At 43.3% G+C, this 25,963-nt stretch overlaps 1 protein-coding gene across 1 annotated transcript in view; it reads left to right on the plus strand.

The window, feature by feature from the left end:
* The window catches only part of arhgef28a (Rho guanine nucleotide exchange factor (GEF) 28a), a 484,332-nt gene that overhangs the window by 250,307 nt on the left and 208,062 nt on the right, over positions 1 to 25,963 (plus strand). Inside the window, exons 18-22 of the mRNA XM_070876112.1 lie at positions 1,428 to 1,482; positions 10,578 to 10,722; positions 10,824 to 10,945; positions 18,764 to 18,904; positions 25,401 to 25,651. Of these exons, the coding sequence (XP_070732213.1) occupies positions 1,428 to 1,482; positions 10,578 to 10,722; positions 10,824 to 10,945; positions 18,764 to 18,904; positions 25,401 to 25,651 (714 nt within the window). The remainder of the gene's footprint in view (positions 1 to 1,427; positions 1,483 to 10,577; positions 10,723 to 10,823; positions 10,946 to 18,763; positions 18,905 to 25,400; positions 25,652 to 25,963) is intronic.

Raw genomic sequence — 25,963 nt, forward strand, 5'->3', positions numbered from 1 at the left:
CTCGGTTTGGGGTCTCGGTTTGACGTCTCATCCGAAAGACGGCACCTCCAACAGTGCAGCACTCTCACAGTACTGCACTGAAGTGCTCAAGTCTCGAGTGGGCCTTGAATGCACAATCTTCTGACTCAGTGGTGAGGGTGCTACCCACTGAACCACGGCTGACACCAGCACAGTGTAGTTGGGCTGAATAGCCTATTTCTGTGTTGTATATTCTGTATAATTCTATGTTATATGTCCAAGTCAGATTTGTGTGCAACTTGGAGGAGAACTTGGAGGTAGCGGTGTACCCATGATGCTCCTGGTCTTGTGTGAAGCACTGGATAACATGGTCTTCAACTTTTTCCAGACAAAACTTCAAACTTGGCTATGTGTATAGAACAGTTTGTATTCAATAATAACTGGCAACACTGATACAAATCAACAACTGGATCAGTGCTCACCTTCTACATCTTCCTCCACAGAACCTTCTAGTACTTTGCCATGTATCTCAACTTCTTCCTCCTTTCCCCCTGGGTGGGAGGAGCCAAACTCCAACCTCCTACTGTCCAGTCCCCTCAGGATTGTTATAAATGTAATTCATTCCTTCATATGCACATTGCCTCCTGTATCCACTCTGTACAATTGACATCTTCCCAAAACAAGTCAATTCAGATTCGAGGGTACTGGAGTGGATAGCTGATTGAAGTGAGACCCAAATTTGAATCTCGGTCTGGAATCTTAGAAGCAAGTTTCAGCTAACTTAGTGATCTGGCAGAGTATGTCATGGACAACATCTGCAGAGATCTCTAGAACTGGTCAGTCTTCCCGAGATGACTAGATGAGTTTAAAAGTTGGGAGGCAATTAGTAATTGTCAGTTGCTTTGTTAGATATTCCAGTATTTATATAATCAAAAGAGGATGTGGAATTGCTAAAATAGAAATTTATAATTCACAAGAGAAAATCTTCACTCTCATTTTGTAGAATGATCTTGATAATGATTTTTAGACATGAGATTCCACTTTCTTTAAAAACAGTAAAGTTTGCATTCTATTGAAAACATTCTCGATTAATCTAAAGTTCATATGTCTGAAATCCCTATCAGTTCACATTTTGTCAAAATAAGTTTATTATTTCATATGTAACTTGACAAAAAGTTCTGCAATTATTTAGACATAAAATACATGCATCTTACTTTTCCTAACACCAATAATACTGGGATAGAGTACATGAGTTACAGTTGAGCATGCAATTATTGGAGATGATAAATGTTCGGTGGTGTAAAATTACAAGTGCTTGTTATGGCAACTAATTGGGTGAAGTGGGAGCTTTTTATGTGTGGAAATGCTTTAGCATGTTGTAATTCAGTAACGTTATATTGGTATAATCTCAAAAATATTTTAATTTTATTTTTTTCTATTCTTACAAAACTGGTGTGTTTCTTTGGCAGAAACCTCAAGACAAATATACGGTATCCCGAAATAAACCAACCCATTGTGTGCAGTGTAAGTATGAATAGATGCATCGAAGAATGTGTGAAATTAAATCTTTTTTTTCGTTGAAATCTCCCTGTTAAAGTCACAACCCCACATTTTTCCTGTGGCTACTGCTTGATGTTCTGGTGTTAATCAAGTAGGCAGCAGTGAGAATGGGACAGAGAACCAGAACATTGAATCTTCACCGACCTCTCCACCTGCTCCATTTTTCATCATATTTGTAGGATCTTGCGGAGACATCATTGGTGGTATCTCTCCAGCGACTTGAGGTGTCTACTGTATATGATCCATGTCTCTGAGCCATACAGGAGGGCGGGTATTACTACAGCCCTGTAAGACCATGAGCTTGGTGGCAGTCTCAAGGGCCTGGTCTTCAAACGCTCTCAGGCGGCCGAAGGCTGCACTGGCGCACTGGAGGTGGTGTTGAATCTTGTCGTCAATATCTGCTCTTGTTGATAAGAGGCTCCCAAGGTATGGGAAATGGTCTACGTTGTCCAGGATCTTGATGACTGGGTGCAGTGCTGTGCGGCGAGGACAGGCTGGTGGAGGACCTTTGTCTTACGGATGTTTTGTGTAAGGCCCATGCTTTCGGACAACTCAGTAAATACGTCGATTATGTCCTGGAGTTCAGCCTCTGTATGTGCGCAGACGCAGGCATCGTCCGCGTGCTGTAGCTCGACGACAGAGGTTGGGGTAGTCTCTGGAGATGGCGAAGGTTGAACAGTTTCCCATTGGTTCTGTAGTTTAGTTCCACTCCAGCGGGGAGCTTGTTGACTGTGAGGTGGAGCATGGTAGCGACCTCAGGTCGTTGGAGAAATACCACCAATGATGTCTCAGCAAGATCCCACAAATCCCCTGGGAGGACAGACCCACCAACATTAATGTCCTCGACCAGGCCAACATCACCAGCATTGAAGCACTGACCACACTTGGATCCGCTCCACTGGGCAGGCCACATTGTTCGCATGCCACACACGAGACTCTCAAAGCAAACGCTCTACTCGGAACTCCTTCAAGGCAAACGAGCCAAAGGTGGGCAGAGGAAACATTACAAGCATACCCTCGAAGATAAGTCCCCACTGACACCTGAGAGTCTCTGGCCAAAGACCGCCCTAAGTGGAGGAATTGCATCCGGGAGGGCGCTGAGCACCTCGAGTCTCATCGCCGAGAGTATGCAGAAATCAAGCGCAGGCAGCGGAAAGAGCGTGCGGCAAACCAGTCCCAACCACCCTTTCCCTCAACGACTATCTGTCCCACCTGTGACAGAGACGGTTGTTCTCGTATTTGTTACACTCCTAATAAATGGTGAGACTGAGTACTGTGTGTAATGACAAGTGTGACCTTAGCTCCTTTATTAAGGTTCCAGAGTGCAGGTACCTCGTGGGTGGCCTGCTTATATACTGTGCTCCCAAGGGATGCTGGGATCCCTTGGGAATCCAACAGGTAGGCCCTCTGATGGTCAGGTGTAATGCAAGTTACAAAGGGTTAAATACATAACAGTATTGGACTGTTCAGCCACCTAAGAACTCATTTTCAGAATGGAAGCACGTCTTCCTCGATTCCAAGGGACTGCCAATGATGATGATTTTCACTATATTTCCAACTGCTTTTAGTTGGGCACATGCAAATGATCTGGTAATAAATCTAGTGATGTCGTGTTGTGTACAGAATCATATTCATGCCAGTTTAATACGGCCATCGAGCACCATGGATAAGGTAGAAAAAAAATCTGTGACCACAATTTATCATTAATGGGTGTAGTAAAAAGTTTATAGAAAACATAGAAACATAGAAATGAGGTGCAGCAGTAGGCCATTCGCCCCTTCGAGCCTGCACCGCCATTCAATAAGATCATGGCTGATCATTCAACCTCAGTACCCCTTTCTTGCTTTCTCTCCATACCCCTTGATACCTTTGGCAGTAAGGGCCATATCTAACTCCCTTTTGAATATATCTAACGAACTGGCATCAACAACTTTCTGTGGTAGAGAATTCTACACGTTAATCACTCTCTGAGTGAAGAAGTTTCTCCTCATCTCAGTCCTAAATGGCTTACCCCTTATTCTTAGACTGTGACCCCTGGTTCTGGAACACCCCAGCAACGGGAACATTCTTCCTGCCTCGAACCTGTCCAGTCCCGTCAGAATTTTAAACGTTTCTATGAGATCCCCTCTCATTCTTCTAAACTCCAGTGGATACAAGCCCAGTTGATCCAGTCTCTCCTCATATGTCAGTCCTGCCATCCCGGGAATCAATCTGGTGAACCTTCGCTGTACTCCCTCAATAGCAAGAACGTCCTTCCTCAGATTAGGAGACCAAAACTGAACACAATATTCCAGATGTGACCTCACCAAGGCTCTGTACAACTGCAGTAAGACATCCCTGCTCCTATACTCAAATCCTCTAGCTATGAAGGCCAACATGCCATTTGCCTTCTTCACCTCCTGCTGTACTTGCATGCCAAACTTCAATGACTGATGTACCATGACACCCAGGTCTCGTTGCACCTCCCCTTTTCCTAATCTGTCACCATTCAGATAATATTCTGCCTTCCTGTTTTTGCCACCAAAGTGGATAACCTCACATTTATCCACACTATACTGCATCTGCCATGCATTTGCCCACTCACCTAACCTGTCCAAGTCACCCTGCAGCCTCTGAGCATCCTCCTCACAGCTCACACCGCCACCCAGCTTAGTGTCATCTGCAAACTTGGAGATATTACATTCAATTCCTTCGTCTAAATCATTGATGTACATTGTAAATAGCTGGGTTCCCAGCACTGAACCCTACGGCACCCCACTGGTCACTGCCTGTCATTCTGAAAAGGTCCCGTTTATTCCGACTCTCTGCTTCCTGTCTGTCAACCAGTTCTCTATCCATGTCAATACATTAGCCCCAATACCATGTGCTTTAATTTTGCACACTAATCTCTTGTGTGGGACCTTATCAAAAGCCTTTTGAAAGTCCAAATACACCACATCCACTGGTTCTCCCTTGTCCACTCTACTAGTTACATCCTCAAAAAACTCTAGAAGATTTGTCAAGCATGATTTCCCTTTCATAAATCCATGCTGACTTGGACCGATCCTGTCACTGCTTTCCAAATGCGCTGCTATTACACCTTTAATAATTGATTCCAACATTTTCCCCACCACCGATATCAGGCTAACCGGTCTATAATTCCCTGTTTTCTCTCTCCCTCCTTTTTTAAAAAGTGGTGTTACATTATTGCGGAATTGGAGCTGACGGTGGATTCACTCTGGAGCATCCACAATGCTGAGAATGACGTGAGTAGCACGTGTAGCGAGTTGGTCTTATCGCAGGTGAAGGATCCACAGCCAGATAGGCAATGGAAGACCAGCAGGAAGAGTAGTGCAAGGAAGGTAGTGTAGGGGTCCCCTGTGGTCATCCCCCTGCAAAACAGATACACTGCTTTGAGTGCTGTTGAGGGGGATGACTCCTCAGGGGAGGGCAGCAGCAGCCAAGTTCATGGCACCGTGGCTGGCTCTGTTGCACAGGAGGGCAGGAAAAAGAGTGGGAGAGCGATAGTGATAGGGGATTCAATCATAAGGGGAATAGATAGGCGTTTCTGCGGCCGCAACCGAGACTCCAGGATGGTATGTTGCCTCCCTGGTGCAAGGGTCAAGGATGTTTCCGAGCGGGTGCAGGACATTCTAAAAAGGGAGGGAGAACAGCCAGTTGTCGTGGTGCACATTGGTATCAACGACATAGGTAAAAAAAGGGATGAGGTCCTACGAGACGAATTTAAGGAGCTAGGAGCTAAATTAAAAAGTAGGACCTCAAAAGTAGTAATCTCGGGATTGCTACCAGTGCCACGTGCTAGTCAGAGTAGAAATCGCAGGATAGCACAGATGAATACGTGGCTTGAGCAGTGGTGCAGCAGGAAGGGATTCAAATTCCTGGGGCATTGGAACAGGTTCTGGGGGAGGTGGGACCAGTACAAACCGGACAGTCTGCACCTGGGCAGGACCGGAACCAATGTCCTAGGGGGAGTGTTTGCTAGTGCTGTTGGGGAGGAGTTAAACTAATATGGCAGGGGGATGGGAACCAATGCAGGGAGACAGAGGGAAACAAAAAGGAGACAAAAACAAAAGACAGAAAGGAGATGAGTAAAAGTGGAGGGCAGAGAAACCTAAGGCAAGAAACAAAAAGGGCCACTGAATATAAAGGGGCTGCAGGAGGGGTCAAAACTAAAAATCATGGTTTAAAAACTTGGATGAAAACACGCTACCTAAATGCACGCAGCATTCGAAATAAAGTAAATGAGTTGACGGCACAAATCATTACAAATGGGTATGATTTGGTGGCCATTACAGAAACATGGTTGCAGGGTGGCCAAGACTGGGAATTAAACACACAGGAGTATCTGACAATTCAGAAAGATAGACAAGAAGGGAAAGGAGGTGGGGTAGCTCTGTTAATAAAGGATGATATCAGAGCAGTTGTGAGGAATGATATTGGCTCCAATAAACAAAATGTTGAATCATTGTGGGTGGAGATTAGAGATAGTAAGGGGAAAAAGTCACTGGTCGGCGTAGTTTATAGGCCCCCAAATAATAACTTCACAGTGGGGCGGGCAATAATCAAGGGAATAATGGAGGCATGTGAAAAAGGAACGGCAGTAGTCATGGGGGATTTTAACCTACATATCGATTGGTCAAATCAAATCGCACGGGGTAGCCTGGAGAAGGAATTCATAGAATGTATACGGGATTGTTTCATAGAACAGTATGTAACAGAACCTACAAGGGAGCAAGCCATCTTAGATCTGGTCCTGTGTAATGAGACAGGAAAAATAAACGATCTCCTAGTAAAAGATCCTCTCGGAATGAGTGATCACAGTATGGTTGAATTTGTAATACAGATTGAGGGTGAGGAAGTTGTGTCAGAAACGAGCGTACTATGCTTAAACAAAGGGGACTACAGTGGGATGAGGGCAGAGTTGGCTAAAGTAGACTGGAAACAAAGACTAAACGGTGGCACAATTGAGGAACAGTGGAGGACGTTTAAGGAGCCCTTTCATAGTGCGCAACAAAAATATATTCCAGTGAAAAAGAAGGGCGGCAAGAGAAGGGATAACCAGCCGTGGATAACCAAGGAAATAAAGGAGAGTATCAAATCAAAGACCAATGCGTATAAGGTGGCCAAGGTTAGTGGGAAATTGGAGGATTGGGAAAATTTTAAGCAACAGCAAAGAATGACTAAAAAGCAATAAAAAAAGGGAAGATAGATTACGAAGGTAAACTTGCGCAAAACATAAAAACAGATAGTAAAAGCTTTTACAGATATATAAAACGGAAAAGAGTGACTAAAGTAAATGTTGGTCCCTTACAAGATGAGAAGGGGGATTTAATAATGGGAAATGTGGAAATGGCTGAGACCTTAAACAATTATTTTGCTTCGGTCTTCACAGTGGAAGACACAAAAACCATGCCAAAAATTGCAGGCCACAGGAATGTGGGAAGGGAGGATCTTGAGACAATCACTATCACTAGGGGGGTAGTGCTGGACAGGCTAATGGGACTCAAGGTAGACAAGTCCCCTGGTCCTGATGAAATGCATCCCAGGGTATTAAAAGAGATGGCGGAAGTTATAGCAGATGCATTCGTTATAATCTACCAAAATTCTCTGGACTCTGGGGAGGTACCAGCGAATTGGAAAGCAGCTAATGTAACACCTCTGTTTAAAAAAGGGGGCAGGCAAAAGGCAGGTAACTATTGGCCGGTTAGTTTAACATCTGTAGTGGGGAAAATGCTTGAAACTATCATTAAGGAAGAAATAGCGGGACATCTAGATAGGAATAGTGCAATCAAGCAGACGCAGCATGGATTCATGAAGGTGAAATCATGTTTAACTAATTTACTGGAATTCTTTGAGGATATAACGAGCATGGTGGATAGAGGTGTACCGATGGATGTGGTGTATTTAAATTTCCAAAAGGCATTCGATAAGGTGCCACACAAAAGGTTACTGCAGAAGATAGAGGTATGTGGCGTCAGAGGAAATGTATTAGCATGGATCGAGAATTGGCTGGCTAACAGAAAGCAGAGATAAATGGGTCCTTTTCAGGTTGGAAATCGGTGGTTAGTGGTGTGCCACAGGGATCGGTGGGACCACAACTGTTTACAATATACATAGATGACCTGGAAGAGGGGACAGAGTGTAGTGCAACAAAATTTGCAGATGACACTAAGATTAGTGGGAAAGTGGGTTGTGTGGAGGACTCAGGGAGGCTGCAAGGAGATTTGGATAGGTTAAGCGAATGGGCTAAGGTTTGGCAGATGGAATACAATGTCGGAAAGTGTGAGGTCATCCACCTTGGGAAAAAAAACAGTAAAAGGGAATATTATTTGAATGGGGAGAAATTACAACATGCTGAGGTGCATGAATCCCAAAAGGTTAGTTTGCAGGTGAAGCAGGTAATCAGGAAGGCGAATGGAATGTTGGCCTTCATTGCGAGAGGGATGGAGTACAAAAGCAGGGAGGTCCTGCTGCAACTGTACAGGGTATTGGTGAGGCCGCACCTGGAGTACTGCGTGCAGTTTTGGTCACCTTACTTAAGGAAGGATATACTAGCTTTGGAAGGGGCACAGAGACGATTCACTAGGCTGATTCCGGAAATGAGGGGGTTACCTTATGATGATAGATTGAGTAGACTAGGTCTTTACTCGTTTGAATTCAGAAGGATGAGGGGTGATCTTATAGAAACATTTAAAATCATGAAAGGGATAGACAAGATAGAGGCAGAGAGGTTGTTTCCACTGGTAGGGGAGACTAGAACTAGGGGGCACAGCCTCAAAATACGGAGGAGCCAATTTAAAACCGAGTTGAGAAGGAATTTCTTCTCCCAGAGGGTTGTGAATCTGTGGAATTCTCTGCCCAAGGAAGCAGTTGAGGCTAGCTCATTGAATGTGTTCAAGTCACAGATAGATAGATTTTTAACCAATAAGGGAATTAAGGGTTACAGGGAGAGGGCGGGTAAGTGGAGCTGAGTCCACGGCCAGATCAGCCATGATCTTATTGAATGGCGGAGCAGGCTCGAGGGGCTAGATGGCCTACTCCTGTTCCTAATTCTTATGTTCTTATATTTATTAGCTACCCTCCAGTCCATAGGAACTGATCCAGAGTCAATAGAATGTTGGAAAATGATCACCAATGCATCCACTATTTCTAGGGCCACTTCCTTAAGTACTCTGGGATGCAGCCTATCAGGCCCTGGGAATTTATTGGCCTTCAATCCCATCAATTTCCCTAACTCAATTTCCTGATTAATAAGGATTGCCTTCAGTTCCTCCTTTTCACTCGACCCTCGAACCCCTAGTATTTCCGGAAGTTTATTTGTATCCTTAGTGAAGACAGATCCAAAGTATTTGTTCAATTGGTCTGCCATTTCTTTGTTCCCCATTATAAATTCACCTGATTCTGACTGCAAAGGACCTACGTTGGTCTTCACTTATCTTTTTCTCTTCACTTATCTATAGAAGCTTTTGCAGTCAGTTTTTATGTTCCCTGCAAGCTTCCTCTCATACTCTATTTTCCCCCTCTTAATTAGACCCTTTGTCCTCCTCTGCTGAATTCTAAATTTCTCCCAGCCCTCAGGTTTGCTGCTTTTTCTGCCAATGTATATGCCTATTCCTTGGATTTAACACTATCCCTAATTTCTCTTGTTAGCCATGGTTGAGCTACCTTCTCCTTTTTATTTTTACTCCAGACAGGGATGTACAATTGTAGAAGTTCATCCATGTAATCTATAAATATCTGCCCTTACCTATCCACTGTCAACCCTTTAAGTATCATTTGCCAGTCTATCCTAGCCAATTCACGTCTCATACCATCGAAGTTACCTTTCCTTAAGTTCAGGACCGTAGTCTCTGAATTAACACTGTCACTCTCCATCTTAATAAAGAATTCTACCATATTATGGTCACTCTTCCCCAGGGGATCTCGCACAAGAAGATTGCTAATTAGCCCTTTCTCATTACACAACACCCAGTCTGGAGTGGCCAGCTCTCTAGTTGGTTCCTCGACATATTGGTCTGGAAAACCATCCCTAATACACTCCAGGAAATCCTCCTCCACCGCATTGCTACCAGCTTGGTTAGCCCAATCTATATGTAGATTAAAGTCGCCCATGATAACTGCTGTACCTTTATTGCACGCATCCCTAATTTCTTGTTTGATGCCATCCCCAACCTCACTACTACTGTTTGGTGGGCCAATTCTTTTCCTCTTTGCACCCCAGAGCGTTCACAGAAGTGCAATCAGTCAGAAATATATGTTTGAAGACCTGCAATGATGGGTCTCTAGTCCAACAGCGCTCCCTACAAACTTGATGCCATGAGCCCCCCATGATGCTGCAGCAGTAATGAAGATCCAAACTTTTTGCCATTTTCGTCATGTTACAAGGAAGCTACCTCCCATTTTTTTTGTGCAGCAATACTCAAGCATTGTGGGCCCATAAAAAGGGGCATCGTGAAAAGTTACAGAGCTATTGAGGCAGTATAAGGCTTGAGCCAAGATATTTAGCATGGAAAAGCCAACAAGCTGATACAGGAGCTTTCATCTGCTGTTAAAATTAGTATTTTGTTTGGATCCTTTGACCTGCTGTGAAGGATGTTTTATATGAAGATGGATAATGATCAGGAAGCATTGCTAGATGCAAGGTTGGTGAGGTGCCACCAGAGGAGGAAGATACTGCTGACTTGGAGGAACCTAGCTGAGAAGATGTACAGACCAAGGCTAGCATTCCTGGATTTCTCCAAGAAGCGATGCTTGAGGAATGTTGTTTCAGCAGGGAGATAAGAGAACTCTTGTCACCGGCTGGAAGAGAATGTGACGCTCTGTCCCTGAGCCTCCGTAGCTCTTCCTGTGCCAGTCAAACTTACAATGGCACTCAAATTTATTCCTCTGGGGGCCACAGGAGATATAGCATGCATCAGCCGGTCCGTGGTATATAGATTCATTCACCAAGTCATTGATGCCCTGTTTGCCAGGGCTACTCACTACATTATCTGCCTGACTTGCTGAGCATTTGCAATGTTTACTGTTTTAAAATATTAAAATATCTGTTGTTTCAACAGCTAATTCACTTAAGGATGCTTCACAATCTTCATTCCTATCACTAAACACCACCTCATCCTCGTTGCCTGTTGGCATATCTGCTCTCAAACGAGAAACTTCACTACAAAATCAGCCATTGTCAAAAAGTGCTTCCAGTATAGACAGGTAAGCAGAATTTTGCAAAATTGTTTACTTTGCAAATATAGCATGCATTTTCTAAAAGGTTTTGTTATCTGTGTGAAACTATTATCTTTTTGTCATTTTAGAAGAATCATGGAGTCGATGGAGGTGGAGGTGGATAGCTATGTATCTAGGAACAGGTCACAGTCTGAGGAATTACTTCAAACAATGGGGTCATCTCCTTCAACAGAATCGCTTGCACTGGAGGGTCAGCATCTGTGAACGGTTGCATATAGAGAAGAGTAGATGGCTGGTGGTGTAATCTGACTTTATTTTACAGGGGAATGATTATGGCTTCACAGTCAGATGTATTTTAGAAGCAACTAAAGGCAGTTGGTCACATCTTGATAGCAGCTGAAAGGATAATTATAAAAAAATAATTGTATTGATTAATTTGCCTGCGGGGAGACCATTATTTCAGTTCTCTTGCACCTAGTTATTTCTTTGAAGTCACACTGATAACATAGGTTACAGGCATCTTGAGGGGCAGCTCTGTAGAAAAACTGAGAAACCGATGCTTCCTGCAGGATTGAAGCAGCATGATTTGGCACATGAAAGTCTGTCCTTCATTAGCCTTGCTTTGCCATTGTATAATTTACATAAAGCTGCTATTTTCACTTCTGCAACCTTCTCGGCTACATCCTTGCTAACAATTCTTTATCGGTGAGTATTTTTTGTGTATATCTGCTAGTTTTTTTTCATGTCATATATGTTGTGTGTAATATTCATGCATCATGTCCGTGCTCCTTTTAAAGCTGTTTAACTTTTCTGACACTCTTGGGAGGGCTCTGAGTCACTGGCACTCTGTATGGGACCTATTGCCATGCTAGTTACCTCCATTGCATAGTTAGGGGCCCTCTGCCATAATCCCCACCAACAAAAAATCAGCCTGCATTTCACCATTTCTGTGGTGAAGCAAGTCATCCTCGTTTCAAGGGACCGCCTATGAGGGGGCGGTTACCATCCAGGACCTATTTGGTAAAATAAACTTTCAAATTTGGTGTTGACCTATTTTATATAAATGTATGTTTACACAAACAAACTTTTCAACAGTCACATCAATTAAGTGGCTCATTATGAACTTGAAACGTGTTAAAGAATCATTACATAGAGGTTACAATACAGAAATGGGCCATTCGGTAAGTGCCCTATGACCAGGTCTGGAAGATGCAGTTCCCTGGATCATTTGCAACTGCACTTTAAAATGCCCAACTACCTAGCCTTAGGCTCTCCATTCACCACAATACTTCTGCAGCTGTCAAAATGCTCAATCACTCCCTTATCTCCACCTTTGATGCCCTTGACCACAGTAAAACCATTATTCTCTATCCCATTACCCCCCCCCCTCCCCCACCCTGTGTTTCTCATTGCACGGCCCCCATCTTTGCTCCCTCAAGACCAAGGGGTGCATACTTGAACGGATCTGGCACACGTTCAGTGCCAGATCTGACTGGACTACATCAAGCACTTTTGGGCCTTTTCTCATCTGCCAAAACTGCCCATTCCATGATTCTGGAATCAAAAGATCACACCTGGCTTCTTTTTTCCACAACAAACCAGCTCCTTAAATCCCTTCCCCTGCCCTATCCATCCTCACCCTCCAACAAGAGGTGCTTATAGAATTCTCTGTCACTAAGATGGAGACCATTCATTCAGTTGCCTCTCATCACCTCATTCCCTTGCCCAGCAAACCACACTACCCCCAAGGTTCCTCCATGCCCTAGCCCTGAACCCATGTTTTTCTCTAGCTTCCCTCCTCTCTTCCCCTATGCCCTCTCTGAGCACTTAATGAGACACACCACCTGCTCTCTAGACATTTTTCCCATTAAACTGCTGACCACTCAACTTCTGTTGCTAGTCCCCATGCTAGCTGGATTTGTGAATAGTTCCCTTGCTGCAGGTACTGTCTCTGTTCCTTTCAAAACTGACATCACCCCTCAAAATACACACCCTCGACCCCTCTGTCTGTGAAAACTACCATGCCATCTCTAACTTCCCTTTCATCTCCAAAATCCTTGCATGTGCTATTACCTCCCAAATCCATACCCATCATTCCCACAACTCCTTCTTTGAATTTTTCTAATTATGCTTCTGCCTCTGACATAGCGCCATAACAGCTGTAACCACAATCACAAATTACATCCTATGTGACTGTGACCATGGTGTATTATTCCTTCTTGGCCTCTCACAGCATTTGACACAATTGACCACACCATCCTGCTCAAACACCTCTCCTCCATTGTCCAACTCATTTGGTAGTCTCCTCTTTCAAATGCTTTCCCTTGGCTATATCATTCAAAGACATGGGCTCAGGTTCCACATATAGGTTGATGACACCCAGCTCTATCTCTCCACCACCTCTCTTGGCTCCTCCACCGCCTCTGTTGTCCAACTGCTTGTCTGACAGCCAGTCCTGGAGGAGCCAGAATTTCCTCCAGCTAGATTGTAAAGACCAAAGCCATTGCCGTAGACTTGTCACAAACTCTGTACTCTCCCCACTGATTCCATCCCCGTCCCTGGCCACTGTCTCGAGTTGAAGCTGACTGTTTGCTATCTCAGTGTAGTATTTGATACCAAGCAGAGCTTGTGACCCCATATCCTCTTCATCACAAAATCGCCTACTTCTACCTCTGTGCTATCACCCATCTCCACCTCTGCCCATCTGCTGTTGAAACTCCTTCTCGCTTCCAGACTTGACTAATCAAATACTCTCCTAGCCAGCCTCCCATCTCCCGCCCTGTATAAATTTAATCTCCTTCAAAATTCTGCAGTCTATATCCTAAACTACACCAAGTCCCACTCACTCTTCACCCCTGTGCTCGCTGACCTACATTGGCTTCTGGGTCTCCAATCCCTCCAATTTAAAATTCTCATCCTCGTGTTCAAATCCTTTCACGGCCTCACACTTCCCTACCATGTAACTTCCTCCAGCCTTACAACCTTCTGAGAAATCTGTGGTCCTCCAGCTCTGGACTTTTATTCACACCTCCCCCTCCCCACTCGTTTGCTCCTCTATTGGATGATTGTGCCTTCAGCTGGCTAGGCCCTAAGCTCTGGAATTTCTTCCCTAAACCTACGCACCTCTCTTGTAAGACCTTCCTGAAAACCTACATCTTTGACTAAGCTTTTAACTACCTCTCCTAATACTGTATCTCTTCTTTGTCTCAGTGTCACTTTGTGTCCAACTATGCTCCCTTGGGATGTGTTTCTCTGTTAATGACGCTATGTAACTGCAAGTTGTTATTTGAAATGGAGCAGCATGGATAAAATGTTGGGTGATGGAAAGAACACAAAGCTGGAGTAAATCGGGTTGGAGAAGGGTTAGCAGTTGTACATCCCAGAACCCAGTGATGTGTCCAGTTTTGTTCTTGGTGTATATATAGATGATTTGACGTATAATCTTGAAATTTGCACATGACGCAAAGGTAAGGAGTTTAGACTGCACAAGACTTCAGGAAGATATAGACAGGTTAATAGAATGGACAGACAACAATATAATGTGGATAAGTGTGGGGTAATGCATTATGGGATGAAAAACAGAATGAAAGGTGTGGAGGTTTAACTGTATAATTACTCATTGTCAAATGCAGGTAGGTAAACCATAAAAATAACTAACTACACCTTGGGTTTTACAAATGGAGCATAGAGTACAAGAGTTCAGAAATAATAAATTTGTACAAAATATTGGTTCGGCTACAGTTAGAGTACTGTGTGCAGTTCTGGGCACTCCATTACAGAAAGGACATTATCCATAGAGAGCATACAGCATATGTTCACCAGGATAATACTGGATTGGGAAACTATAGTTATGAGGAGAGAGTTGAGGGTGAAGGAGCTAGGAGCTAAATTAAAAAGTAGGACTTCAAAAGTAGTAATCTCGGGATTGCTACCAGTGCCACGTGCTAGTCAGAGTAGGAATCGCAGGATAGCTCAGATGAATACGTGGCTTGAGCAGTGGTACAGCAGGGAGGGATTCAAATTCCTGGGGCATTGGAACCGGTTCTGGGGGAGGTGGGACCAGTACAAACCGGACGGTCTGCACCTGGGCAGGACCGGAACCAATGTCCTAGGAGGAGTGTTTGCTAGTGCTGTTGGGGAGGAGTTAAACTAATATGGCAGGGGGATGGGAACCAATGCAGGGAGACAGAGGGAGACAAAAAGGAGGCAAAAGCAAAAGACAGAAAGGAGATGAGGAAAAGTGGAGGGCAGAGAAACCTAAGGCAAAGAACAAAAAGGGCCACTGTACAGCAAAATTCTAAAAGGACAAAGGGTGTTAAAAAAACAAGCCTGAAGGCTTTGTGTCTTAATGCAAGGAGTATCCGCAATAAGGTGGATGAATTAACTGTGCAAATAGACGTTAACAAATATGATGTGATTGGGATTACGGAGACGTGGCTCCAGGATGATCAGGGCTGGGAACTCAACATCCAGGGGTATTCAACATTCAGGAAGGATAGAATAAAAGGAAAAGGAGGTGGGGTAGCATTGCTGGTTAAAGAGGAGATTAATGCAATAGTTAGGAAAGACATTAGCTTGGATGATGTGGAATCTATATGGGTAGAGCTGCAGAACACCAAAGGGCAAAAAACGTTAGTGGGAGTTGTGTACAGACCTCCAAACAGTAGTAGTGATGTTGGGGAGGGCATCAAACAGGAAATTAGGGGTGCATGCAATAAAGGTGTAGCAGTTATAATGGGTGACTTTAATATGCACATAGATTGGGCGAGCCAAACTGGAAGCAATACGGTGGAGGAGGATTTCCTGGAGTGCATAAGGGATGGTTTTCTAGACCAATATGTCGAGGCACCAACTAGGGGGGAGGCCATCTTAGACTGGGTGTTGTGTAATGAGAGAGGATTAATTAGCAATCTCATTGTGCGAGGCCCCTTGGGGAAGAGTGACCATGGTGGAATTCTGCATTAGGATGGAGAATGAAACAGTTAATTCAGAGACCATGGTCCAGAACTTAAAGAAGGGTAACTTTGAAGGTATGAGGTGTGAATTGGCTAGGATAGATTGGCGAATGATACTTAAGGGGTTGACTGTGGATGGGCAATGGCAGACATTTAGAGACCGCATGGATGAATTACAACAATTGTACATTCCTGTCTGGCGTAAAAATAAAAAAGGGAAGGTGGCTCAACCGTGGCTATCAAGGGAAATCAGGGATAGTATTAAAGCCAAGGAAGTGGCATACAAATTGGCCAGAAATAGCAGCGAACCCGGGGACTGGGAGAAATTTAGAACTCAGCAGAGGAGGACAAAGGGTTTGATTAGGGCAGGGAAAATGGAGTACGAGAAGAAGCTTGCAGGGAACATTAAGGCGGATTGCAAAAGTTTCTATAGGTATGTAAAGAGAAAAAGGTTAGTAAAGACAAACGTAGGTCCCCTGCAGTCAGAATCAGGGGAAGTCATAACGGGGAACAAAGAAATGGCAGACCAATTGAACAAGTACTTTGGTTCGGTATTCACTAAGGAGGACACAAAACAACCTTCCGGATATAAAAGGGGTCAGAGGGTCTAGTAAGGAGGAGGAACTGAGGGAAATCTTTATTAGTCGGGAAATTGTGTTGGGAAAATTGATGGGATTGAAGGCCGATAAATCCCCAGGACCTGATGGACTGCATCCCAGAGTACTTAAGGAGGTGGCCTTGGAAATAGCAGATGCATTGACAGTCATTTTCCAACATTCCATTGACTCTGGATCAGTTCCTATCGAGTGGAGGGTAGCCAATGTAACCCCACTTTTTAAAAAAGGAGGGAGAGAGAAAACAGGGAATTATAGACCGGTCAGCCTGACCTCAGTAGTGGGTAAAATGATGGAATCAATTATTAAGGATGTCATAGCAGCGCATTTGGAAAATGGTGACATGATAGGTCCAAGTCAGCATGGATTTGTGAAAGGGAAATCATGCTTGACAAATCTTCTGGAATTTTTTGAGGATGTTTCCAGTAAAGTGGACAAAGGAGAACCAGTTGATGTGGTATATTTGGACTTTCAGAAGGCTTTCGACAAGGTCCCACACAAGAGATTAATGTGCAAAGTTAAAGCACATGGGATTGGGGGTAGTGTGCTGACGTGGATTGAGAACTGGTTGTCAGACAGGAAGCAAAGAGTAGGAGTAAATGGGTACTTTTCAGAATGGCAGGCAGTGACTAGTGGGGTACTGCAAGGTTCTGTGCTGGGTCCCAGCTGTTTACATTGTACACTAATGATTTGGACGAGGAGATTAAATGTAGTATCTCCAAATGTGCGGATGACACTAAGTTGGGTGGCAGTGTGAGCTGCGAGGAGGATGCTATGAGGCTGCAGAGTGACTTGGATAGGTTAGGTGAGTGGGCAAATACATGGCAGATGAAGTATAATGTGGATAAATGTGAGGTTATCCACTTTGGTGATAAAAACAGAGAGACAGACTATTATCTGAATAGTGACAGATTAGGAAAAGGGAAGGTACAACGAGACCTGGTTGTCATGGTACATCAGTCATTGAAGGTTGGCATGCAGGTACAGCAGGCGGTTAAGAAAGCAAATGGCATGTTGGCCTTCATAGCGAGGGGATTTGAGTACAGGGGCAGGGAGGTGTTACTACAGTTGTACAGGGCCTTGGTGAGGCCACACCTGGAGTATTGTGTACAGTTTTGGTCTCCTAACTTGAGGAAGGACATTCTTGCTATTGAGGGAGTACAGCGAAGATTCACCAGACTGATTCCCGGGATGGTGGGACTGACCTATCAAGAAAGACTGGATCAACTGGGTTTGTATTCACTGGAGTTCAGAAGAATGAGAGGGGACCTCATAGAAATGTTTAAAATTCTGATGGGTTTAGACAGGTTAGATGCAGGAAGAATGTTCCCAATGTTGGGGAAGTCCAGAACCAGGGGTCACAGTCTGAGGATAAGGGGTAAGCCATTTAGGACCGAGATGAGGAGAAACTTCTTCACCCAGAGAGTGGTGAACCTGTGGAATTCTCTACCACAGAAAGTAGTTGAGGCCAATTCACTAAATATATTCCAAAGGGAGTTAGGTGAAGTCCTTACTGCTCGGGGGATCAAGGGGTATGGCGAGAAAGCAGGAAGGGGGTACTGAAGTGCATGTTCAGCCATGAACTCATTGAATGGCGGTGCAGGCTGGAAGGGCTGAATGGCCTGCTCCTGCACCTATTTTCTATGTTTCTATGTTTCTATGAGATACTGGAACTATTTGCACTGGAGTGAAGAAAGAGATTCAATAGTTTTTAAAATTATGAAAAGTTTAAGTAGAGAGAGAAATTATAACTTGGATTTATATAGTAGATTTTCATAGCCTCAGGTTGACATGGAGCACTTTACAGCTAATTAAATTTTTTTTGCAATGTAGTCACTGTTGTAATGTCGAAAATGCGGCAGCCAATTTGCACACAGCAAGGTCACACGGACAGAAATGAGCTGGTGACCAAATAATCTGCTTTTTTTATTTAAAGTGAATAGGGAAATACTATTTTCCTCTAGTTGGGGATTATGTAATAAGGGATCATCAATATAACATTGTCATGAAGATAGTGAGAAGAGAGTGTTAGGCATGAACTTTTTCCTACTTTGAAAAACAATGTATAAAAATACATTACACTTTAGTGAGAAAACATTAAAAATATCAACGATTAAATCTAAAATAAAAATATACTGGAAACACACAGCAACTCCATCAGCATCTGAAAGAGAAGGGACAGATTAATGTTTTCGATGAAGAACCTTCATCATTCCCTTGTCAGATGTATGCCAACAATTAAGCCTCAAGGTCATAAAAAATACAGTTTTATAACCTGGTGTTCCTTGAACATAAACTTAGATCTTCAAATAATTATGTTTGAACATGATCAACACTCTGGGGTAATTTTTTGGGGGAACTGTTGGTAATTCTGACAGCCCATGCACAATTTTCCACCATTTAAAATTACTGGCTAGAAAATAGTGGGAGGGGTGTGTAACCTGAATTGCAGTGAAATATTTCTTGATAGTCACTGATTTTAATTCTCCATTTTACCAGATAATGTGGTCCCCTCAATGCGTGGAGACCTTGAGTTTGATGCACAGGAGTTTAAAGCGGAGTCTTGGAGCCTTGCTGTTGATCATGCATTTAGTGGTAAACAACAGAAAGATATGATAAAGAGACAAGATGTGATATATGGTGAGTGTACTATTTTAATAATGTAGGATTAGCATTTGATTGTGAACCAGCTGACATTCATCAAAGGTGTTTAATTTTGTGTTGTAGTTTTTTTATTTAATTAATTGCTAGATGCTTTCAAAATATTAAATATTATAAAATTGTCCCCCAAAAAATAAATTACTTTTTTTGCCCACAAGGACCTAAGAAATGTTAGCGAAAGGCTATATTTGACCCATTAACATTCATCATTCCATTATTCTAGTCCTTCCACCATAGTATCCAACAATATTTTGCCTCCATAAACATTGCCTGGTGGATTATTCAAAACTTATATCGGTCTTTGCTAAATAAATATTTCTTGATACAAAAGCAAAATACAGCAGATGCTGGAAATCTGAAATAAAAACAGAAAATGCTGGAAACACTGAGCAGGTCAGGCAGCATCTTCGGGGAAGAGAGAAACAGAGTTAGCGTTTCAGGTCAATGACCTTTCGTCAATATCTGTTTTAATTTACTACATGTTATTTCACACTTGTATCCTCTAGTCCTACTTTGCTGGCTTATTTTGAAGTAATAATTGGGTATATCCTATCTATATCACTTAATATTTTATATTTTTAATTGAAGCTGTCCAACCTGTTCCCTAATATCTCGCCTTCCTGGATTGAATAAGTTTAGTTTTTCTGATCCTTCCTCATAGTTTATCTACTTTATATCTGGGATTGCTATTTTCGGAACGCTTTCAAATGCAAGATTTTTGCTATGGTATGGTAACCAAAATTAAACATATTTTAACGTACTCTGATTAATGCCTCATCGTAACTTCTGTAAACTTGTAGTCTACGGTTCTCAATATATTTCCTAGTATTCTGTTAGCTTTATTAATTACTTTGCCACGTTGTCTGGACATTGAAAGTGACATGTCCTATTACTCTAGTTGCCTGTCTAACTCTCCCTTAGCTAAATAAGTTCCATTCATTGTATGCCAATGATGCATGTTTTTCAACATGTGCCCAATATTTTGCATTGATCAGTTACTTTTGATGTATCTATCCACTTGCATAACTGATCTAAAAACTTCTTGTGTAGCATCTTTTCAAACGCCTGCTGAAAATCCAAATACACCACATCCACTGGTCCCCCCTTATCTATTCTATTAGTTACAACCTCAAAAAACTCTCAACAGATTTGTCAAACATGATTTCCCTTTCATAAATCCGTGTTGATTCTGCCCAATCCTGTTATTATTTTCTAAGTGCTCTGTTACCATATTCTTAATAATAGATTCTAGCATTTTCCCTACTACTGATGTCAAGCCAACTGGTCTGTAGCTCCTCATTTTCTCTCTCCCCTCCTTTCTTAAATAGCAGGGTTACATTAGCTACCTTCCAATCTGCGGGAACCGTTCCAGAATCTATGGAATTTTGGAAGATGACAACCAATGTATCCACTATCTATATAGTCACCTCTTACAAAACCCAAGGATGTAGGCCATCAGGTCCAGGGGATTTATCAACTTTCAGTCCCATTAATTTCTCCAGTATTTTTTTACTAATATTATTTCTTTCAGTTCCTCATTCTCATTAGACCCTTTGATACTCCACTATTTCTGGAAGGCTTTTCGTGTCTTCTGTGAAGACAAACGCAAAGTATTTGTTTAATTTCTCTGCCATTTCCTTATTCCCCATTATAATTTCTCCTGTCTCAGCCTATAAGGGACCCACATTTACTTTTGCTAATCTTTTCCTTTTTACATACCTATAGAAGCTTTTACAGTCTGTTTTTATGTCTCTCGCTAGTTTACTCTCAAAATCTATTTTCCTTTTCTCCATCAATTTCTTGGTCCTCCTTTGTTGAACTCTAAAATCCTCCCAATCCACAGGCTTACTGCTCTTTTTGGCAACATTATAAGCTTCTTCCTTTGCTCTAATACTATCTTTAACTTCTCTTCTTAGCCATGGTTGGATCACTTTTTTTGTGGTGTTTTTGTGCCTTAAAAGAATGTATGTTTGTTGTAAATTATGTATTAATTCTTTAAATGCTAGTCATTGCTTGTCTACCGTCATACCTTTTAATGTAGTTTCCCAATCTACCTGAGCCAACTCTCCCCTCATACCTATGTAGTTTCCTTTGTTTAGATATATGACCCTAGTTTCCTATTTAACTAAATAATTTTCAAACTTAATGTAAAATTCTATAATATTATGATCACTCTTCCCTAAAGGCCCCTTTACTACAAGGTTATTAATTAACACTTTCTCATTGCGCAATACTAGATCTAAAATAGCCTGTTTTCTAGTTGGTTCCTCAACATACTGATCTAAAAAACCATCTTGTGTACATTCCATGAATTTATCCTACACACTATTACTGTAAATTTGGTTTGCCCAGTCTATATGTGATATTGCATCGTGTTACCCCAGTGGCTGCAGCATGGCTGGTGGAAGGCTGCTGACTTTCAGTGGGGGAGACTGCAGATGGCCTTGCAGGACGACCTCGAAGAGCTGATGGCAAGGCGTGTGAAATCAAGTGACAGTGTTTCTTCTTCTTCTTCTCTCCCTCTTCTTCTTACCCTCTTCTTGGTCAACCACTGACTGGGCAGACTGGATTTCTTGGGTATCTGAAATGAGAAAGGCAGAAGGGTAGAGTTGTGGTGAGGGGAGGGCAGGAAATCAAGAGCTACGCGCTTAGACCATGTGCATCTTATAAATCAGAAGATAGGATGAGGGGGAAGTGGGATGTGAGAAAGAGGATAATGTATGAGGATACCAACATCTCGTATCCTTTCAGCGACACTGCTGGCCAAGGGCTCAGCCATGCCCCTGCCAAGAATGGCCAGCACCCTCTTCCAAAAGGGGATAAGATGAAGTTAAGAATGGGAGATGTGCCTCGTATTTGGTACAGATTGTTGGTAGGTGAATGATCAGCGGGGTTGGGCAAAACGTAGTGTGTGAGACTAGTGGTGCAGTTAGCAGGAGACAGCTTTTTAAGCTGCATCCACTGACCATGACCATTGGTTTGAGGTCATGAAGCTTCTTTGGGCAATAGAGCCAGGTTGTGGGGGTGACACAGCTGGTAGTGACGACCTCAGTGATCTAGTCTCACATAATTCTTTCTGTGGGTAGAGGGCCTGTCTTGCAGTGTTGATCCCTTGCACAAAGCTGGAGTGCTGCTTATGAGACCCTGGGTGTCCCTTTACGAGCCATTTGTGTTAATGCTGAAGCATTTTACCACTTTTTTATGGGCGGAAGGCGGTTGAGCTTTAAGAACTGAAGACTGGCATTTTGGCATTATTTTTAATGTTTATCATGGTTCAGAAGGCAGTTGAGCTCTAAGGGCTAAAGACTGCCTATTTTAAAATAATTTTTATTTTTAAAGGCTTTAAGGGATTGACACTGCTTTCTAAAATGACAGGCTAGCTTTAAGAGAATGCTGCCTCGCTCCAGGGATACTATGGCCATGCTACATTGGGCCTCCTGCTGATAATGCCACCTGAAGCAACGCATTACACTGCAGCTTTGCACTGCATTAATGTAAATCAGCGAGCAGCAGCATCATCATCATCATAGGCAGTCCCTCGGAATCGAGGAAGACTTGCATCCACTCTAAAAATGAGTCCTTAGGTGGCTGAACAGCCCAATATGAGAACCACAGACCCTGTCACAGGTGGGACAGATAGTCGTTGAGGGAAAGGGTGGGTGGGACTGGTTTGCCACATGCTCCTTCTGCTGCCTGCGCTTGATTTCTGCATGCTCTCGGCGATGAGACTCTGAGATGCACTTCCTCCACATAGGGCGGTCTTTAGCCAGGGACCCCCAGGTGTCAATGGGGATGTTACACTTATCAGGGAGGCTTTGAGGGTGTCCTTGTAACGTTTCCTCTGCCCACCTTTGGCTCGCTTGCCGTGAAGGAGTTCCGAGTGGAGCGCTTGCTTTGGGAGTCTTGTGTGTGGCATGTGAACGATGTGGCCTGCCCAGCGGAGATGATCAAGTGTGGTCAGTGCTTCAATGCTGGGGATGTTGACCTGGTCGAGGACGCTAACGTTGGTGCGCTTGTCCTCCCAGGGGATTTGTAGGATCTTGCGGAGACATCGTTGGTGGTATTTCTCCAGCGACCTGAGGTGTCTACTGTACACGGTCCATATCTCTGAGCCATACAGGAGAGCGGGTCTTACTACAGCCCTGTAGACCATGAGCTTGGTGGTGGATTTGAGTGCCTGGTCTTCAAACACTCTTTTCCTCAGGTGGCCAAAAGCTGCACTGGCGCACTGAAGGCAGTATTGAATCTCGTCGTCAATGTCTGCTCTTGTTGATAAGAGGCTCCCAAGGTATGGGAAATGGTCCACGTTGTCCAGGACCGCACCGTGGATCTTGATGACTGGGGGGGTGGGGGGGGAGTGCTGTGTGGTGAGGACAGGTTGGTGGATGTCCTTTGTCTTACGGATATTTAGCGTAAAGCCCATGCTTTCGTACGCCTCAGTAAATACGTTGACCATGACCAAAATACTGGTGCTACCTGCTGCTCTTTTTGCAGGCAACCATTAACTTCGGCCCGTTGTGGCACCGGCAGGTTTCTGACCTACTCGAATGTCTAGGCCCTGGTGTCTTATTTTTAACCAGCTTCATATCTATTTCCATGTTCTACTCTGCATTCTAGTTTTAAGTCTGTCATGTAGAACTTCTAACATCCTGTTGGTGAGAGAGAGACATTGGAGATGAGGAGGTAATTGGAAAAAAATGATTCAAAGTCAACTTCAGGACAGATGTCAAGAAACTATAATAGGAGCATTTCTATCTATTGAAGGCTGAACTAGATGGGCCAAATGATCTCCCTCATTTGTACTTTGTGGTCATTCTGTAGGTTGGAATCATTTACTTGTAGTGTAGTGTTGCCATGCAAAGCCAATTTTCAAATTTAGATTTTTAACATTTTAAAAAGTCCTGACAATTAACTTTATATAAAGCCAAGTTTATTTGGCTCTTCAGTAATAAAAATATCACCAACATTCCAATCAATGATGAAAGCTCTGCTTTGCCTGAGTATATAATAGTATAGAGCTTGCAGTATAATTCACTATCCATGCCCTGGTATTATACTGACACCTGCAGTATAAAGACACTATGGGCTCAATTTTCCCCGAGCCCGTTTTTTTAGCCTACTTGCCCAAGTTGCGCCACTTCATTAGGCCAGTAGATGCTCCAGAAAAAAAATCTTCAGACTTTTGCCGATGTTTGGCCTCTATGCTGGACCCGCGCAGTGTGGCCAGTCGCCTTGGGGGTGGAGCCTGCGGTCTGCGCCGGAAAAATGTGCCGGGACGTCTGCGCATGCGCGGTGGCAGTTCAGCACGACCCTTGAGTGAAAGACTGTGTTCAAACTGCCTTTGAAGTGGCGAATCTGCCAGAGCGGTGCGTTCACTACTGTGTCGAGCTCTCAGCCTACAAACTGCGCTGCAACAGGTAATGCCATCAGTGCAGCGAAACGCTGCAATCACCATATTGTTAAGAGACTGAAGGCTGTTTGTTCAAAATACCACGGCTGAGGGAGTAGTTGAGGGACTGCGTTGAAAATGGCCTCATTGTTGAAGCCACTCACATTACCTCTGTCATATTGCTTAACAAGAGATTAATTACATTAGCCCATACACAATATTGTGATCATGCTTATTGTTAAAGGGGCTGTATGACATGCTATTGTTTACTGGGTTGTTGGAGGGCCGATATGCTCCCCCAGCCTCTACGTTGACTTGCCACCGCTCTGTTGCCTCGATGCCAGCCAATTCACTCCCTCCCACCCCTAGCCCAGGCCGAGTGGCCTCCCACACCGGCCCGTTGCCTTCCGGGCCGAGTGCAGAAAGGTGAATTGGAATTTGATGCTGAAGGTATGACTTCATTGTTTTATTTCTTGTAGAATTGCTTTAATGATTATTTCTTGATTATTTTAATTGTGTGAAGGATGGTTTTGCAAGTCTGTTCCCTCTGAGAAGTGGTGTTTCTATTGAATGGATTTTATTTTTCAATGTCTCGTTAGTAGTTTTTGTTTGCAAATGAACTCCGCATTGATTTATTTAACATTGCTAAGGCTTGGTTGGTTCGGGTCCAGATCCTCTCCGCTTCCCGCTCCTATTCCAGGCCGAATGGCCTCCAATGTATTTGACCTGCGCCAATTTCTTTAACTCTCCGCAAGGGCTTTCTCGAGTGATCACATACGCTGGCCTAAGTAGAAATTATTAGCTAGCCAAAGTTGCCTAAATGGCCAGAACTGGCATAGGTGGCTGGTAACGCCCCCTTTTGAGGAAAAAAAAAACGTACCGGTACCTAAAAAAATCGTAACTAAGTCAGTTATGCTGAGCAAATTGATTGGGGAAACTGGGGATTTTTAAGTTAGGCCAGAAAAAGCAGCCTACTCTTTTAAAAAAAAAAAAATATGGAGCAAATACTGGGAAAATTGAGCCCTATAAGAGGAGTACCCAGTTTTAAGCTCTAATGTACTAAAAATGTTTCTTCTTCACTTGCAGAGCTGATGCAGACAGAGATGCACCACATTCAGATCCTGGAGATAATGTCAGAAATTTTTAGGAAGGGCATGAAGGAGGAGCTGCAATTAGATCACAACACCATTGACAAAATATTTCCCTCTTTAGATGAGCTCTTAGAAATTCATAAGCACTTTTTCTTCTGCTTGAAAGAGCGACGGCGAGAGTCTTTCGAGGAGGAGAGTGAAAGGAATTTTTTTATCAATAGCATTGGTGATATCCTTTTACAACAGGTAAAATAAGAATAAGTGGAGCCGAAATGTTTGCAAAATAAAAATGAATATCAAAAATATATAAATGTAGCTCTCAGGATGGCCTAGTTAGTATTGTGGAACTGAACCACTGAACCATACAGGTCAAAAAGGTCCAATGCTTGACCACCAATTTGTGCTGAGTTAATTGATACTAACCTGAACTAAAATCTCAGCCAGAGATGCTACAGCTAGTTTCAGTAGCTTTGAGCAAGGGAAAGGAAATGTCAGCTGGGGTTCTCGCTCCTGGTCATTATCCAATCAGTCATGCTGGAAAGTATGCGTGTGTAAGTA

The sequence above is a fragment of the Pristiophorus japonicus genome, chromosome 1 (assembly GCF_044704955.1).
Source record: "Pristiophorus japonicus isolate sPriJap1 chromosome 1, sPriJap1.hap1, whole genome shotgun sequence".
NCBI classification, from domain to species: Eukaryota; Metazoa; Chordata; class Chondrichthyes; family Pristiophoridae; genus Pristiophorus; species Pristiophorus japonicus.